The following is a 19,965-nucleotide window of genomic DNA, read 5'->3' as shown; positions in this document are numbered from 1 at the left end:
TCAGCCTGAATTAGTCTATAGTACAGTATCTTTAGCAGTTATTAAAGTTGGGGAAGCAAATTTTGCCCGACTAGAAAATACCAGCATCAGAAAGTGCATTGAATGAATTACCAAACATATAAAATGTTTTAAAAAAAGTTATCGGCTCTATTTTTTGTGTGTGTGACTATTTTCATCTTAAGTTCTGGTAGTGAAAATGGCCAAGCAGAGCTAGCAGTTTTTAAATGATTCATATCTGAAATAAGGCCAAGTTGTATTCTCTAAAACGCATGTTATACACGCATACATCATGCATCAGAATAACGGGAAATAAAAGTTCTTTTAACAATACATAAGATATACATTACAACGTCTTTTTTTAGATAGCCAAAATAACCAGTGGGGAAATTTTTTTATCTTTAAAAATCTAAAGCCCCTTCTCATATGCTGTTGATTATAGACTGCTCCCTGTAGTACTTATTTGTAAGCGATATAGGGCCGGGAACCAGGCAATGTTGAATAGTACAGACTCTATGACGTCACAGCCTCTGTTTCGAATCGGACACGCCATTTGCAGTTATCAAAAGGAAAGTGAAGTGAATTCTTGGCTGTGAATTTGAAGAAGTGGAAAGAGTACTGGCTTGACGATCCGTTTTATTCAGTATTTTCCATGGTATATAATGATCGTGCAAGTATTTATTGCTTGTAACATTTTCCGTGTTTGCTTGCATAATACGTCGAAGTGCAAAGGGGAGGTTGGGGGTTACTTTAGGTTCAACAGCGAGTAACCTTTCCAGCTACTACACGACTTTTTGAATGAGAAATCACAAATCGCACAATGCTTATTATGCAAGACTTCAATTCAGCAATGAGAGGAAACTTTCTGAGTCACTCATGTCTTGTTATGTTACCTACTGTTACATTGTTTTGAAATGTGTACTGCTTTGTTACTTGCAACTTGCAAGACACAGGCACTTGATTTTGGGGTAAACTAATGTGTACGCTCACCATGTAACACAAGGTAACTAACTCTCGCCGGTCACAATCTGACACCTCGATGTCTTGTAGAAAGTAATCGCACAAAGAGGCTGACTTGTTAAAAGTTTATGTACATTTATCATTTTGGAGAACTCGGAAAGTTAAGAAAAAAACATTTGTTGAAACAAATCCGATCTAATTTTCCGATACTATCTACGCATTCAGTCACTCATAAAGTACACCACTGTAAAGAAGACACTCCACACTTTTCATCTATTATGATTTAACCAACCTTACTGATTCTGAAGGGCGAACTTTGCACAAAGTTTATCCGTTGCATCCAGTCTACTTCGGAGTGAATGTGACTATTGGGCATTATGTCTACAAACAATGAAAATCAAAAATAAGAACCATCCATATTAAAATAAAAATTTAATTATTTTCTTTCATGCTCATTCGGAAAATAAAATTACATTATCTCAACTAATCTGCTCATTTACTATATCGTACGTGTATTGTAGCATCATGACCCTTATACATTTGGATAAAATAACAAACATTCCAAATGCGATATTTCATGACAGGAGGGAAATTTGATTATTTTTTTTCTTGAGACAGATGTGAAAATCTATTTAGCACCAATAAAGAATAAGAAAAAAGTGTAATACTGTTGAATATGGCAGAAATTACAATTACTACGTGGTATGTTCTGGCTAGACATTGGGGCTACGAGTGGCAGAGTGGTCCCAAGCACTCTCCGTTACAGATCATTGCCATCTCACCTCTGCGTGGGTTCAAGTCTCAGATTCATCCAATGTGGGCATGTGAGAAAGCTTGCCAGTAGCATCTCATGGGTCGGTGGTTCTTTCTGGTGTTTTCCTCCACCATTAATACTGGCCACCATGTATAGCCTATCGTGTACTGAAAAATGGTGTTAAACCCCACAACAACAACTGGCTAGACATTTATATTTAGGTTCATAACCCCCCCCCCCCCCCAAATCCCTGCCAATGCCCAGGTACTTGATTCATGAGGAAACTAATGATAGCACTTAATTTGCTTATCATTATCATGCCTCCCCCCAATCTAATGCCAGTCTACAAATGATATTAATTTTGTGTTTTAAAAAACGAGTGGGGATAAGGTCCTCACATTTTTTTAATGAAATTTCAAGTTTTCTAACAGATTCAAAAAATATTTCTTGCCCTGATGTATAAACAATTATATCTTCATTTACTTACTTTTGGACTGGGCCCTGTTTTTACAAAGTATAATTATCATGATTGAAATAAAATCACATATTTGATATGGCTATTTCTATTCATGTGAATGACTTTAATATATTTTCAAGCCAAATTACCCAAATGTAAATACTGCGCAAGTGTACATGTTTGGACTTGTGTTATTCTTGAATAAATACATTGTTTCCTCAATTTGGCAAAATATACAGGAGTAGACAAATGATCAGTGGTATACATATTTCTAGGGATACTGTGTCATTTTATTTTTCATGCCATAATAACCTTTATATTTTTTCAATGATTAATTACTTCACCAAATCACAGTGTAGACAAAGACAGCCTACCTGATATATTTTCATCACATAAACAGAGAGGATGTGAGTTTATGAAATCATGTAAAATAATTAGAACCTTACATCACCACGTGTGTTTCTGTGTGTACTTAGATAATCAGTTCTTAAGTTTTGTCATAGTATATTTCCATAAATACACATATCTTTCATTTTAAGACATTATCTCCTCCTTCTGAGTAACAGACCACACTTTTTAAAGGATTTTTCCATTTTCTTCTTTCCATTACTCTTTCCTTTCCATTTTCTTTTTCCCACTATAGTTCTTTACATAGTTTATTAATTAGACCACTCTTCTGTACATATCCTGTTATTATGCCATAGGCTTTACGTAGCAAAATCAGATCCGATTTCAGGAAGCTAGTAAATACTACAGCCTTCAGATCATAAATCTGTGATTTCAGTTTTAAGTGACAATAGTTTTTTTTTCTGACTGATCTTCCAAAATATATTTCGTGTCCAAAGCTAATGCATCACTACTGTGTTTGTGTTTTGATCTCATGACCACCGTCTTTCTCAAACTGTCTGATTTAAATTTTTCCAAGACTGGAAATGGTATCTTTACTAAATCTATCAAATCTTCATATAGAAGCAATCATGTGTCGTCCACTTGTGTGACACTTATACTGGGATCAAACTTTATGTACAGCAACTTCCAATTTTCAAAAAGTATCTCATCCTTAAGTAATACAGTCTTACAATACTGTAAACTCCCTGCATCATGCCAATGTGATGTATCTACATATTGATACTGCCTCCTTTTACCGTCAACTTGCAAGAAAAATTCAAATATGTTAGACCCTGGTTGATGTTCTGTCTTCTTTATGTCTCGTGCAAGGCTTGTTTATACTTGCTATTGTTTTCTAAATCAACAGCTGAAGTGGTAAGGTTGTCTAACATGTTTACTTGTAAGAAACATTGACTGACCAAGTTAATTTTGTCCTTTCTGTACAAGCTGTTCTTTCCTTTCTTCATATTATGGTATATACTCTTTGCAATACATCTGTCTGCAATGTACTTTAATTTTCCTTGGCCTGGCTCTGATACAAGTATGGAAGGTGCACATGCAACTTGTGTGGTACTGAAAATGTCAGCAGTATTTTTGTCCAAAACAATTTCACAAATTCTGTTAAAAATCTTTCCAAATGCAAAAAACGTATCATTTGGCATGAAAATCAAGAAAGTTTCAAGAATTTGGATGCATTCCTGAGACACTGAAAACTGGGAAATAATATTCAGTCCATGTCTTTGAATCTGGTTATCTGACCTCTATATTACCACATACTTGATTAAAATACTTTGAATTTTTAGTACAATATAAAAAAAAATGTATTCAAGTCTTCCATTGGATTTTTGAAGATTTCTGTTAGTGTTACTTTTAATCTCATTTGCTCTGGTGTTATTGCATCATCTGAGATAAGTTGTTTCATTTTTGTATGGTCAACATGATGCTCTAAAATGTCAGTCAACTGTAGTTAACCTACATTCTTGGTCACTACGTGAAGCAGGCATGTCTTCCCCAGTGGACAACATTTCATCAACTTTTAAAATTTCTCCATCAGAAAAGTCAGTGTTATCAGAGTCAGAACCTGTTTCATAATCAAAGTCAACACTGAGGTTCTCTAATAAAGAAACAGAATGTCTACTACATTCTAAACTTGAATCAATCTGTACAAAACTTGTATTATAGAATTCATACATGCAAGATCTATGTGGAATCCTTAGGCCCTTTTTATTTCTGGTTCTCCCCATTGCCACACCTAACTGACTGGTGCAAAAATATTTGATGTATCAACTTCAACTCTATGCAAAGTCAGTCCTTGTGAATGGTAATCTTTTTATCAATGGTACTGTAAACAGTAAAATGTTCTCTTCCCAACTGAACTAAATTATTTTCAAAATCAACTGTCACAGAGTCTTCCTTCATTGCACTACCTTTCCCTGTAAACCATTTACTAGTGCTGAGCTTAAGTGTTTGACCAGCATAACTGGACAGCCAGTTTTCAAGGTAACACTTTTGGAACACACATCTTATTGCACCGATTATTGTCACCCTCGTCTTTTGACTGATAACATTTTGATACACCATCCATTTCCATAAGTTCGCATGCATTGTATATTTCACAATCAGAGTTCTGTCCACAAAGTCTGATTGGGTCATCTCCAGGGGGTAGATGTCTTTGCAGCCTCAAGATCAAGATTTTGGTATCTTCAGAGATTTCTCCCTTTGAAACATCATTGTTAGCCTTTATGAAATCTAATTCATCTTGTCTTATGACCTCATCAAGGACAGTTTTATGCCCAAATACCATTGCAAAAATGGTGGATTTGAAACAATATTCACCCGAATCAGATGTCAGTGGGTCAGGTACAGGCAGAAGCTGAAAAAGGTCCCCGCTTGCAATAACTTGTATACCTCCAAAATATAAATCTGAATGCTTAATCATTCTACATACATATTCAGTTTGTTCAAAAAGTTTCAGTAAAGCATAGAAATTTCATCAATTATCAAATAGTCTGCTTTCAAAATATTATATTTATATGAATCAAAATGTTCGTCAGTGAGAAGTTTTGTACATAGTTCGTCACAATCATATCTACCATCACCAATCCCAGACCAGGAATGCACTGTGCATCCTTTCACATTCAGTGCCGCAATGCCTGTTGCGCCAGTTGCAGTGACATTTTTACCTGCTGCTGACAATTTCTTTTGAATTTCCTTAACCACAAAACTTTTGCCTGTCCCACTTTGGCCTAATAAAATGATATTGTGGCCCTCTACAGTCTTTTCAACAGCAAAGAATTGTGCTTTATTCATTTTACATTCAAAACACACATACATTGCTGAAACAAGTGAAGTTTACCAAAATAAAATAGCTTTCATTCACAAAGAGTAAATTGTTACATAACCAAATCCAATAAATCCAAACCTCACATGGTAGGTTAAGTGCCGTTAGCTCTACAGGTCATAACATGTATTCATTTTGAATAAAATATTGTGTATGAATATGTTAACTATTGACATATAATTACACAAGAATTAACAAAGTTAATGCTTTTGTTTTCTTCACAGTGTAAATCCTTTATGAGATTCAATTTTGTGTTTGGGTATGCAAATTAGTGACAAATAACTACACAGAACTAACCAAATTGATCCTTGAGTTTTCTTGACAGGGTAAATCCTATATAAGATTGATAGTAATTAACATACAGAGAAATGTTTACAAAGCAATCTACAACATTATGTAGATAACATGTCAGTTGAAATTTGGGTAATTACTCAACTGTTAATTAAATAAGTCTATAATGTTACAAATATCTTTCTTCACGCACAACCAGAGATCACCTATATAGCTATTCAGAAAGGGCTAAGAAAAAAATTAAATGTAATTAACATGTCAAGAAATGTTGTTAAATATTTTCCTGTAAAATGTTACATAGTCGTGAGCACATGTAACGATCAAAACAGCAAAACGACTTGACAGAAAATACAGTGGATATTCTGATTGCATATTTACCGGGTTAAGCTGAGATGGAGCGATTAAAAGCTATGTTTGAAAAGACTCATTCAATGAAAGAAGTAATCACGATCAAATCATATTCACTCTGAAGTAGATCTTTGGAATGGTCGCCTCTGCGTGGAATACGTGAAGCAACGGATAAACTTGTTGCAAAATTGGCCCATCAAAATCAGTAAGGTTGCTTAAATGGTAATGGATGTAAGGTGTGGAGTGTCTTTTTTACTGTGGTGTACGTTATGAGTGACTGAATGCGTAGATAGTATCGGAAAATTATATCAGAGTTGTCGAGGGGTCAGATTGTGACTAGCGAGAGTTACTTACCTTGTCTTATATGGTGAGTGTACACATTAGTTTACCCCAGAATCAAGTGCCTGTGTTGTAAGATGCCTCACACTGTCTTACTTTCTAAATAAGGTGCTGTGTAACGTGCTCCGAGGCTGACTATAGTATGAATCACTTAGATCATATACGTACTTTGATTCTTTTTGGGCAGCTACATGTGTCATTTTGGAAAATTTGATTTCAGGACTGTATGATTCATTCAAAACCTGCCCAAAACCACCACAAACATTATGTAAATCAAATGAAACATACACAAAACCACAAGAAAACATTGAAAGAGTACTATCTTGTTGAAACAGATGGCAAAATATGCTGCATTTACTATTTACATTGGATGGAAATGACAAAAGTGAGACAAATGTTACTGGATTTATCCCCATTGCTGGTTATCAAGTCAAAGGCATTCCCAGTCAGTACGTTCCAAGTATAAACGGCCTCATCGTGAAGTAAATAATGGAGCATCAGTTTGCCATACATATCAACAAGGATGACAACAATAACATATGCACGATATTATAAATAATATCGAGCATATGTTATTGTATGTCATCCTCAGTGATATGTATGGCATATGTATTATAAATAATATTGTGCATATGTTGTTGTCATCCTTGTTGATATGTATGGCAAACTGATGGTCCATTATTTACTTCACGATGAGGCCGTTTATACTTGGAACATACTGACTGGGAATGCCTTTGACTTGATAACCAGCAATGGGGATAAATCCAGTAACATTTGTCTCACTTTTGTCATTTTCATCCTTTGTAAATAGTAAATGCAGCATATTTTACATATGCACGGTATTTGTTATTGTCTTTATTAACAATTTGTTGTTGCTAATGGCTATAGCAATATATTATATTCTTGATGTTTTAAATAAAAATAAAATTTTGAAATCACGTAAAGGTACTGATTCTTTATTTCTAAATTGAAGTGAAAATAAGTGCTGAGTCATTATTTTCTTTATACTAGAAAAATCAGATGAGTCATTTTGCATATGTATTTTTATCATATGAATAAGAAAAGTAAGTTTTTCAGGAGATATTTTTTTCATCTCCAGATGTCTTTTCCACCAAGACCACCAATGGGGATGCCTCCCATGCCTCCGGTCATGCAGCAGGGCTACACCTTTGCTTCTATGAATAATATAGGTAATATGTCTGGCATTTAACAGATTTATTCAGCTAAATACTTTATCTATGTTTACATTAGTTATAGCAAAAAAAGCCATTATCTACTGCTTTTTCCTTGTAAACAAGAAGTTAAATTGTTGTGTATAGCATCAAAATTTAGACTATTGGCATACTAATGTGAACCTAGAATATGCAAGCAAGAGATCGTTGACTTGAATCTGAACTTTTTAACTTCCACTTGTTTTCATTTATTGCTTTGTTTTTTACTTAAATATCAGAAGATATAATGTTAGAGTTTGAAGAACATGTAACAAGATGTACTATGAAATTCCTTTTTTGAGATGTAATAATAATAATACTACTAATAATAATTAATAATAATGACTTTATTTAAAGAGGGTAACACTATTAGCAAAGAACTAATCTACCATGAAGAACTCCAACAAAGAAATTTATTTATTAATTTCAAACCTGTCGGTTTATGAGTACAAAAACCAAATACAACATTTAGAAACTCACCAGAATAACATTTTTTCTAATTTTTACTTTCTACCTAGGCATGATGCCCATGGGAATTAATATGGTGCCACCATCAACAGTGAGTATATAGATAACTGGGTGCATATTGGATTGAAAATAGTATTGTGGTATATTGAGATGTTGGATAAGATTTTGTGATATGGTTGCAGTACATAGATGTAAGAAATTACAAGTTGCTGTCCAAGACATGGCTCAGAATTCACGCTAATCTGTTAACCTGTGGATAGTGACTGCTGACAGATCACCAAAACACCAGCTGTTACTAATCCATTGTAACCATGAAAATTACTGCTGGTTGCTATCATAATATATGGTCTTGCATCCGATGTGTCAAATAAAACACGAGCCAACATTTTCTTTAATGGTTAATTGGTATTTGTTGTGTTAATTGAGTACCTACCAACCTCCTGTACTGGATGAGATGCAATAAATGCTCATTGCACTAACAGACAAGTGTTAAACCACTTAAGTAAATTAGCATGATTATTGTCGAAATAGTCCTCACAATCTTGGAACTAGCCTGGTGTACTGTCCCCCAGTACAGAATTTCATTACTGGTAATAGAAAAAGGTGTAGGTGTATCAGGCTAATACTGATCATTTGGAAAAGGTCACGTTTGCTGACTCTCAATAAAAAGAATTGTACACTATTTTAATATTCAATTTAATGATAAATAGTCATTTCATTGTGCAGTGACCAATGTAAACGTGAAAGTATTTGCAAGGTGCACTGCTGGCACCAAAATGAAAAAAATTAGATGTGAAAAGAGGATGTGATATCAAATACGGGTAAAGCCATTTATAACTCGATTCCATTTATAACGCAGTGTTGGTAAAAGTGGCTCCCATTTTTTAATTTAAGGTAACATCCTTAATATGTGCTCTTGGAAAAGCTGATTATTCGTATCCCTAACAGATTATATGATCAATAGGTTTAGTTAAAACTGATTTTGAAATTTCAATGCACATTTTTTATGGGAATGGGAAGTTTTTCAAAAATATGTTAATGCGATTCCACTTATATCACTGTATTATTCTGAGCATCGCATTATAACGGGTTTTACCCGTAGAGCAAGACAAGAGGCCTAGAAATTCAGAAATGGCGACAGTGTTTCCCTTTACCCTCAGTTGTGCTCGAGGGACCCCCAAAATGTAAATTTGACCCCCAATTTCGATACCAAAGTTTGATTTTTACAGTCTGACACCAAGAGGAATTTTTACTCTCAGTCTTTCACCCCTCGGGGATACACTGGGGTGAATAAATGAATATCAATGGCTGAAATATGACCAAGTTTTGTGTTTGTGCACTTTTGTTCTTGAGTATTTGAAGAAGAAAAGTGCTTGGGATTCTTCATTCATAGGTGGGTGTAAAAACTCATATACTTGGGATACCTGAATCCAAAACAGAAAGTTGGTTTATCTGAGGCAGGGCAGATTGTGGCATCTTGGAACAATAACCTCTTGAAGAAGTTGAACAAGAACTTTTTATAAGTCTTGTTGGTGACATTCAATTATTGTTTTGAGTTTATTTTGACGAATAATAAATTATGAATTATAAATGGAACAGGCTTCTGTTTCATTTTAGTAGGATCAGTGAAACTGTGACGGGATCTGTAAAAGAGCTATTATGGTGATCCTGTGGGTTATTAATAAAAGATCCTGATTTCAAGCCCTGCTACTATAAATCAGAGTGGAAATCTGGTGTGCTATGTACTTTATGTAGTTGCATTTAAAGCTAGTAAAATTGAAATTGCACACAGGTAATTATAGAGGAATAGAGACTTGGTTGTGTTAAACTAATCCAAATTCATGTGATATCAAGGCATAGTCAGCATACGTCTTGTATTTGGTTAGATCTGTACAACACATAAGTATAATATCTAATGTGTCTGGAAGACCACTCAGTTCTGTGAAAGCAACAGCTGGTGAAACCAACTTGGCTTGGCATATTTATATTTGATGACTGAAAAAAATATACCTTATTCACTCGAATCTGTTGATTGTTCCAGTAAGATGGTTCAGAATTGGACAAATTTTCAGAAAAGCATAGCTTCTAAATGGGCACACAGATTGGAAAATCTGATTGTCTGCCAAACTCATTTGGTTGTACAATCAGAAATTACCTCATGTGGTTTCATTGAAAATGGTTACTCAACAGTAAATTAGATTTTGTTCCTAGCTGTCCTGTCATATTGCTAATTTCATGTATCATTGAATGCTGAAAACTTGTATGATTTGAATTTTGAAACTTGATATTAGAGATTCCCAGTATGCTTCTAGTGCACAAAAAAACTCTTATTAAAGTTGATATAAAGGATCCAGTTTTAAAGGTATAAAATGGACATAAGACTGAATGTCAGTTGATTCTAATTTGCCCTGCATATACAACATTTTGAAGCGTTATTATCAAATTTTTTATATTTAATGGTCAGATTCGGAGGAAGTCCTCAGTTAACAAATTTGTTTTTCTTTCTGTAGAATGTGTATATAAAAAATATGCTCTTTTGTAGTTTACTCTCACCAAATTCCCAGAATTAAGGGTAAAACATAGAGAATAAAGTGTATTATGTTACAAACATTTCAAGTGGACTTGTCAGTTTTTGTGGTCACAAGTGATGATAAAATAATAAAAAATTGCAATTGTTTTCTTTGAAAATTTCTCGAGGAAGAAATGTGTATAAAAAATATTGTTCAAGTGTTTTATTTGATAGTTCTGATGCAAGACCATGTATTATGATAACAATCACAATAATGTTCATGGTTACAATGCATTCGTAACAGCTGGTGTTTTAGTGATCTGTCAGCAGTCACTAACCACAGGTTAGCAGATTAGCCTGAATTTAGAGCCATGTTTTTGACAACAACTTGTATTTTCTTACATATATATATTGCAAGGAAATGTGTCCAGTGGTGAAGTATTATTCTGAGTACTGCTCATTTTAACATTTAATATCCGATGTAATTTAACTGACTGATCACTGATCTTTCTAAATCTTGAAAAAGACTAAGAGTTAGATCTTTATTGACAAAAAATTTGAGCCACATTTACTTTAAGATGATTTTTGAGAAAATGGAGAGAACATTGTGAAATGAAAAGTAGTGTCCTTTTCTTTCATAGTGTATAAGAATAAGAATTGCAGACCTGCCAACCATTACGAATATGCTATAAGTCTTACAAAAATGATGCTTAAAATATGGACTTATGGAATAAAAGAAAAATGACACAATTATTGTTGCCAAAATTCAAACAAATACGAATTAGTTAATCTGTGTTTCATTTAGATCCAGGTTTCATAGTAGAATTAGTCAGAGAACAAGGTTAACTTTAAACTGCACATATTTTTTCATGTGAAGCATTTTGAAGACTAAAAGGAAAATTAAGCCTCCTCAGAAGTGCTAATAATTAGCATGAAGTATATTAAGTAATATTCAGATTCTTGTGAATAAATGCAGGAACTTTTGCAATTATGTTTATTAGACATGCATGTCAATATGAGTCTGTCTCATGGCCTTTTAATCGGGTTCAGTCGAAGTATCTTTAACGAAACGAAGAAAAAATATATTAAAATTGAAGAAAGTACATTTCCGGCTTCCATCACATTCCAGCCAACTGAAATGTAGGCCAATGGTACTTGAAATCTTATCCATTTGCTTGTGTGAAAATTAGAATTTTTTAGAAAAAAGGACATTAGAGTAAGTCTGACTAAAACATTATGAATTTAATTGATAGAAAAGCGTCAATATGGGCTGCCAAGTCATGAGATTTCCCGGAAAATTTGACTTATCTTTTTGATGTAAATTGACATCAGAACAAGCTACACAGTGCCGCTATTTGGACAATAAGAACTGGATAATATCAGTGTTGATGTCTTACATTATAGGACTACCATCGTTACATGTTTCGAATATCAAACCTTTAAATGCATTTTCCAGCGTTACAATAGCTGTTTATGATATTTTGTTACACCTTACTGAAAACTGGTCATACTTGTGGGGGAAAATGGCTGCCTTACTCAGAAGGTTTCATCAGGGTTGGCAGGTCTGGAATTGAAAGCATATTTCTTTTTCATCAAACTTCTGCTTTGCCAGTTAGGGCTGTATCATATAAAACATTCATGGTACCCATAGAAGGTACTTTAAAAATATTTTTTTGAAATAATTTTGACTAAAAAGGTGTTTTTTGTATTTATTTTTAGATGTACTGGTCATAGACCATCATCGCTAGCCAAGGTTCCATTATTATAACTTTATCTACACCTTCATGGATGCAGCCATCGCATCCAATCAAAATTAAGTTTTTTGAACACTGTTCCTACATGTTCAAGACAAGAGGAGCACACAACTTGAATGGACTCATAAATAACCAATTTTTGACTGCCGGTATGTGTTTGTACAAATACCTTTCACTGAAATACACCTGTAATGGTTTCTCCCTGGTATGTAGTCATTCTTTAAACTTTGAAAGTATTTTTTTTGAAGTCAATTGCCTCCAGCATTTTCGGACAATGTACAAAGCAATGCTGTTACATGATATTGGTTAGTTGGCATTCCATACTAAAGGAGGCAACTCATGAAATCCAATAGACGTTGCTACGACAAAGCACTACAATGTCTGCTCCATCCACCAAGGTGTAGATAGGGTTAACACATCGGAACCTTGTCTAGCGAAGATGGCCATAGACCAATAGAGCTTATGCAATGACCTGTATGATGTATGTCTTCAGTGTTCAGATTTGTTATTGCTACACATAAACTACTTTAAAAATTGCCATGGAACTTTATACACCCATCCATCTAATGGTCTAGTTCAGGGGTTTCCAATATACAACTTGCAGGCCAGAATCCAGCCTGCTGAAGGTTTCTATCTGCCATGGCAACCTTTCATAATTGTTCCAGCTAGTAGTGAAAACTTGTGCCAAGTTTATAAATGGCTCTGTTATTGAGGAAAAAATGCAGTGTGGCCTCTCAAACTAAAAAGTTGGACACTTAGGTCTAGTTTGTCTTAATTGGAGTTGGTTCAGTATGGCCACCACGGTAGTTGTCTTGAAAATCATATGGTACACCCCCTGAATAGTTGGTGATATCAATGTGAGGTTTATTACTAAAAGATTTCTTGTGTACAGTTGGTCCTAAACAGAAATGATGCTGTTCTGACATCTTGTCATTACTACTCGTGAACAGAAAGTCATATTGACATTGGCATTTTTTTGTGATGTCTTGATTATTTGAAATGAAAATTTTTCTGCTTGGATATCCAGAATGTCTGCACATTGGCCATCTTGAAAATCGTTATTGCTGCTCATCCTGATTGCTTGTTCTTATCACTGTAGGGTTTTCACTAACATACTTTTTTTATAATGCTTAGTTGCTTGTAAATAAACAATTGCTGATCAGACATCCAATTTAATCACCACAGATGCCATCTTGAGAATCTTGTTTTCTGTTACTACTCCTGAATGGAATGCAATAACTGCATGGGGTTTTTGCAGCAGGGGTGTGTGAACCTACCTATTTTAGGACCCACCAACCTGGGCCCCCATAAGGCCCAGATTCTTCATCCATGCCTTTGGAAAAATACTGAGATCTTAATTGCCAAAAGCCAATTCAAGCCTTGTATGTAAGCCAGTTTAGCAGATCTCACTGTGGTGTTGTGAACTCGAGGGTGAACCAACATTTATTTCAAGCTATGAACCAACCATTTTTTAAAACCAAACCCTCTGCAAAAAAGCCACAATGGCCCATGACAAAATATTAGAAGAAGAAGAAGAATAAGGCTTAGTATGGGCCATGCACGTCACTAGGTTTACTGATATTTGTCTCTTTGATGTGCATTTTAGTATATTCTCTAACAGGTGATTTGTAATTAAATTGTTATTTTTACCCTTTCTTCACTATGGACCGGTTTTCCGGTCATGGGGAAGTAAGTCTGTAAACACTATGGACCGCTTTACTGGTCTGGGGCAGTGTTCTTATCTGACATTATAGTACCCAACTATATAAATTTTGGGATACCTCTAATAACTGCCTACTTGTAATGTAGATATTATATTTGGATTATCTCGTGAGTTTAGCTTGTATACAACTAGAAATATCGAACGAAGTAGGCACTTTAACCAAGTTTTCCAATTGGTGAAATTTGTATACAAAATGGTGGAGTTTGAAGAAAGTGAGTGAAGTGTTAGATTTTGAATTATCAGAGGATTTTACCAATTTTGACCTGGTAAAGTTGGATGAAAATGAAAGAAGGCGACTGGAGAGGCAATGGGATGCGCTTGTAAGTGACAGTGATGACGATGAAGAGGACTTTGAAGGTTTTGAACTTGAGGAAGTGTACGCTCCACGTAATTTTGTTTGGACGAAGTTGGAAAACCAAAGAGATTTGTTTCAGTTTTCTGAGAGAGTTGGACCCATCCAAGTGTTAGATGGCTCCAGGAGAGCTTTGGAATATTTTCAAATATTCTGTTCAGATTAAGTTTTTGGAAACATTGTCCGTCTAACGAATTTGAATGCGACAATCAAACGTGCCAAAGGCAATACAGGTGTGTGGACCGATCTCACCTTGGATGAAATCAAGGCATTTTATGGAATTTTAATTTCTACCTGTCATATATCTGAAAGAAAGACTTTTGTTGCTACTGGAATTACTCATGAGTACATCTAGGGTCAATTGAACAAGTTTTGGGAACTTTCTAAGTTTTCTAAGAAGTAAATAATTACTTGTATTTTACCTGTTGTATTACCTGTTTGCACCTGTATTTTAACATTTGTAATATATATGCACATTTTAGTCAATTAGTCGTAAAATTTGATTTTAAACCTTGATTTTGACACCTAATCCAGCCAGATATCTTTAAAATTGGCAAAGTTATGTTTTTTCAAAATCCACAAGTCATTTTGCTTTACAACTCCAAAGTTACGTAGTGTTGAGGACTCCATGCCCCCAAAGTTACTTAGTGATGAAAGGGTTAATAATAATAATGAGTGATTCTGCCCTATGGAATCTTATACAGCTAAACTAGCTCAACAATGACTAGAATCAATTAAGAAATATCTCCCGGCTCATGATTCTGTCAAGCAGCAGGAACAGCGATGTTGGGAAGCTCAAGTGGAATTTACAGAAGGTAGGGAATGGTTATTCTGACCTGCCAACTCACGATTTTGGTGTGAATTTCATGACTCGATAGCAGTTCACCGATTCACGCAGCATGAAAAAAACCCCAAGAATTCCTGAATTCTCAATCGGCTTAAATCGGGAATAAAATGACTTTTATCCCATTATACGAATTAAGGTTTGGCTTCCAAGATCAAAAGTTGTTGACGAAAATTTGCAAAATCAGATTAAATCATTAGAAACTACAAGAGAGTTTGCAAGGTTATCTATGATTAGACCAGTGACCACTACAAGGTTTGAGTTTAGAGCAGCCAATAAGAACGAATGTCCACCATATGATTTACAATTACATAATTATATCTGAATGGCTAAGGAGGAGTTAAAAGCATGATGGAGCAGCGCATGTTTGGTCAGTGTTCAGGATAGATAACAACAGTATTTTCATTGATGCTAGAATGAATAACCAATGGGCATGGATGATTATTGTTTGTTTGGTTGGTGGTTAAAAGCCTTTATTTAGAATTTATTGTCGAACATGATGATGGTGGCAAGTGGATTATCCAGGATAAACTCAGCTCCATTCAGTGTTCACGTGGACAGCATATTATTACCATGGACTAAAATTTTAAACCAGGAATTCTGATGGGTATTGTCAGGCCGTATTATGAAAAATCATATCCTTTACACATTTTATCCATTAAATGGGGGCCCCGAGTGGTCTAAATTGCTCTCCGTCATGGATCACTGCCATCTCACCTCTATCTGCGTAGGTTTGAGTCTCGGGCTCGGCCAATGTGGATATGCGAGAAAGCTTGCCGGTAGCTTCTCATGTGTCGGTGGTTCTTTCCGGGTTCTTCTTCCACCATTAATACTGGCCGCCATGTATAGCCTATCTTGTGCTGAAAAATATCGTTAAGCCCTACAACAGCAACAACAAAAAATCCATTAAATGAGGCTAATAATAATGCTCTTTTACCAGTGTGCACCTAAAATTGTGTAGCTCAGGAGGTCACAGAACATTTTATGAATGGCCAATGAGGAAATGGGTTAAAAGAATCACGAATAAAAAAAATAGACAGATGGGCAGATCATGCTGGAGAGGATGGAGTCGACAGAGATGACATTGCAGGGTTGAAAAATAAAACCGATAAAGGTTTTATACATTTCGGGCAACTATAAAACGAAAGGTGCCCCTGTGGTAATAGTTGACCACAACTCTCATGCAAGGACTGCATGTATAACAAAATTTCTGGCGATAAAAATTGCTAGATTTTACCACGTTAATATTTTTTAGGATATATGTATATATTAGCAAAAATGATTCATTTTCAGTCTGGCTGTTTCAGAGTGATCCAGAATCAGAATTGGGATCCAGATTTGATCAATTTGTTGGGCAAACAGTATTGCAAAGATCTATTCATACGCAGAGGAAACACTTAGTGCTAAAATATACAGATAAAAATGTCGTAGATGAGCTGGTAAATAATTGTCTCACAATCTCATCTGGTTGCACATGTTGCTCTGGAAAAAAATTTCAACTGCAAAAGACTGGTAGTTTGTTATCCTGCTAGTTTTCTTGGAGTAGGTGAATGTGAGCCGTATTTCTTACGGGTTCGGTCATCCAAAAAAAATTGACCCGAGTTGCAATAAATGATCATCTGCCAGCAGATTTAACTGGATTTGTGAAAAAGTGTTGATCCAGTTATTGTTGCTTGGAAAGGTGTGGCTGCCAAACAAGCGCAATGAGTGAAATGATATGATTCGAAAGATTATTGCCAAATTTACACATGGAGCCTCAACGGATAACATGTGCCGCCATACATGGTTAATTATGGACAATGCAGATTTTGTTATTATAATCGCTGATAGAGCAGCAAAAGATTTATTAGCCACCATGGAGCGTGCAAACCTACCAGATGGAACCATGATCTGTACCATCATTAGCTGTGATGATGGTGATTTGCCCCAATTTACTCATTGAGATCTTTGATGCTTGTGAATGCATCAATAAACCTGTTTTCATTGATTAACCAATTTCCAAATCATGCTATTAGTGTTAACACAGACTCATTTTATATAAGTTAATAAAAAAATGGATCTTTTAAAAAAAATCCATATTGACTGCGATTCTTCTATATCGGGTAATTGGAGAATGAAAAACGAGAAAATGCATAATTGTTTTCTGAATTTGCAGCATATGAACCTCTTGCTCAGTATAACTGTAACGATAAATTATCAGAATAGTCAATGGCACCATCAGTAAATGATCCTGGTTGATCTTAACACATTAACCCCTGGAGATGAGTTTACATGGCATGAGGTAGTAGTGCCAAGCTCTGTAGCATCAGGGTTATGTATAGTACACTAAAGTTGGTGGTATTATAGAAAGGTAGACAGATGTAGCTCTACGATGATACCAAATAATCTGGAAGTTGTAGTTGCGCTACAAAATACAGAGGGAGAAACCTCTTTTTGGACCAGGTTTTTCCCTTTCCAAAAGTTGCCCATGGTTGGAATCTAATTTTGTGACTGGATTTTGGATTTTTTGGTCTTAGATCTAAGGCAGACTGGTATGAAGTGCAGAAAGACAGATCCGGTTTCTCCATTCAGGGTCCAATCCTGTCTGCAGTCATGATGAATGTGTGTTAGATACAATGTCTCTGATGGTACAAATGGTTTCATTTCCAAGAACTAAACTATTAAACCAATCCGAAATGATTTTACTTTCATTTGTGAAATTTGAATTGGTCAGAAGCCAAGGGTTACTGTTTGAGAGCAGTTTCACTACACGTGTTCTGATCTTGAAAATCGATGGCGGACGTAAGTGATTTTTTATGAGGTCATAAATGAGGAGTTTCTTGGGTTTGATCTAAAAAATATTGAGCAAGCTGAGGAAAGATGTTAGGCAGTTAGATATTTTGCAAGATTTAGATTCGGACATAGAAGTTTCTGGGTTAGTGCTTCAGGGGCATAGCAGCAGAGATACTGATAACAGTGCTGGGGCTGAATGAGTTAAGCAAAACAAAAAAAAAAGAAATCCAACTTTTATTCTTCTAGTCATGCACGAGCTAAATAGCAATGAAAAATGATGTTTCTAACACAACTAGGCATAATGTTATTGGAAAATCACCTGGAAGTTGATGTATTAAGATGTATTCAGAAACAGCTTTCAAAATTTGTTTCCTACTTGCATTTCAGGCGAAAATGACAAAAACCTCCAGGGGTTAAAGTGTTAATGGTTCTGGTAAAACAACACATGCCATAGGATTATTTAAAAATTCCAATATGGTAGTGCTATTCCCAACTCAGCACCTTGCAGAGGAGATGAAACAGAAGGGTGTTAAGTCTTAAACATGATAAGGCTTCTTTTGATAGTGCAGTGATGAATGAACTCCAGCAAGAATAGGTGAGAAACATATTCCTAAAATCATCATTTGGGATGAAATATGTACTTTGTCCAAAAGACCTTATGGCATCATTATGATCTGATAATTGCATTCATGCAAATAGTTTTCAGTTCACTTCAGTGTAGATTATTTGAGCTTCATAAGGAAAGATCTCCAGAGTTGACATTTCCACTGTTATCATCCAGCAGATACTCGTCTTAAAAATATTCTCATTGATATTCCATGGATGGTTCCTGTGATGCAGCAAAAGCTCATTTGAGATAGTTTATGTTTCCATGGAGGTTGTTGAGCAGACTCTGGCACAACCATCATGCTGGACTCGGTGATATGCAATAACAATTCCTTCATCGCAAGGGCTAACAGTGTCAGAAACCAATAGTTGGATTGTCGATGATTGCATCAAATGGTCAAATTTAGTATATCTGGCTAAGTAAAATACAAAAAATTAGCAGAAGTAGAATGCAATTTTCATTTATTTTTATCAGTCAGTTTAGCCCTGTGGATCATGTACTTCAAAACCATATATTTATTTTAGGGTTAAGATAACTGAATAAATGAGGATGAAAAAATAAAGTTAAGAAATAAAGATATTTATTTGAATACCTCTAGGCTCAGTTCGCACTAGCACACAATGGCATTGATAGACACAAAACCCTATCATTATGGAACAGATAAGACATCTGGCAAAAGAGTAAGTAAACAAGAAAAGCAAGCTTATGTTAGTAAAAAAATCCTATTTTGGATTAGATGTATCCAAAAGATAATATGGGGGCCCTGAGTGGTCTAAAGCACTCACCGTTCCAGATCACTGCCATCTCACCTCTGTCTGCGTGGGTTCGAGTCCAAGGCTTGGCTAGCGTGGGTGCGTGGGAAAGCCTGTCAGTAGCTTCTCGTGGGTCGGTGGTTCTTCCCTGGGTTTTCCAGGGTTCTTCCTCCACCAGTTATACTGGCCACCATGTATAGCCTATCTTGTGCTGGAAAATGACGTTAAACAACAACAACAACAACAACAACAACAACAAAAGATAATATGTGAGATCTGGAAAATTGTACATAACAGCCATAAAGAACAGTTTCTCAACATCTTCAAACTGACAAACCTAGCTATGTATATACCCCTTCAGAAGGAAGCACAGACCACATTCATACACAGATAAGGATCAGAATATGCTCAGAAATAATTAACAGATTAATGCTTATACAAATAGAGGTGACATCTTTTAAAGAGTTTGATTTTACTAGAATACTAAGAAAGTGGAACAGGAAGAAAGAGAGATATATTGAAGTGTTTGGTAAATATTGAACTATGGCTGTCTCCTCCTCCCCTTCTGTTTCTTCTCCCCCTTATTTCATTGACAAAA

General features: G+C 35.3%; 2 protein-coding genes across 2 annotated transcripts in view; one reads left to right on the top strand and one right to left on the bottom strand.

Annotated features, from left to right (window-relative positions):
* The first annotated feature begins 517 nt into the window (after nt 1-517).
* LOC149805760 (RNA-binding protein 25-like) overlaps nt 518-19,965 on the top strand; it is a 99,823-nt gene continuing 80,375 nt past the window's right edge. Inside the window, exons 1-3 of the mRNA XM_089950429.1 lie at nt 518-652; nt 7,475-7,565; nt 8,105-8,145. Coding sequence (XP_089806555.1) covers nt 650-652; nt 7,475-7,565; nt 8,105-8,145 — 135 coding nt within the window. The 5' untranslated portion in view covers nt 518-649. The remainder of the gene's footprint in view (nt 653-7,474; nt 7,566-8,104; nt 8,146-19,965) is intronic.
* On the bottom strand, nt 4,010-5,366 carry LOC149805761 (uncharacterized). The gene is made up of 3 exons (XM_089951257.1): nt 5,167-5,366; nt 4,484-4,562; nt 4,010-4,168 (listed from the first exon to the last, which is right to left on the bottom strand). Exons 1-3 carry the CDS (start codon nt 5,364-5,366, stop codon nt 4,010-4,012), a joined length of 438 nt encoding a protein of 145 aa, XP_089807383.1.

Source organism: Sinohyriopsis cumingii, chromosome 2 (genome assembly GCF_028554795.1).
Source record: "Sinohyriopsis cumingii isolate HCF-2022 chromosome 2, ASM2855479v2, whole genome shotgun sequence".
In the NCBI taxonomy this organism is placed as follows: Eukaryota; Metazoa; Mollusca; class Bivalvia; order Unionida; family Unionidae; genus Sinohyriopsis; species Sinohyriopsis cumingii.
Note: the sequence above shows the minus strand (reverse complement) of the source record. Positions and strands in the feature narration are given on the sequence as shown.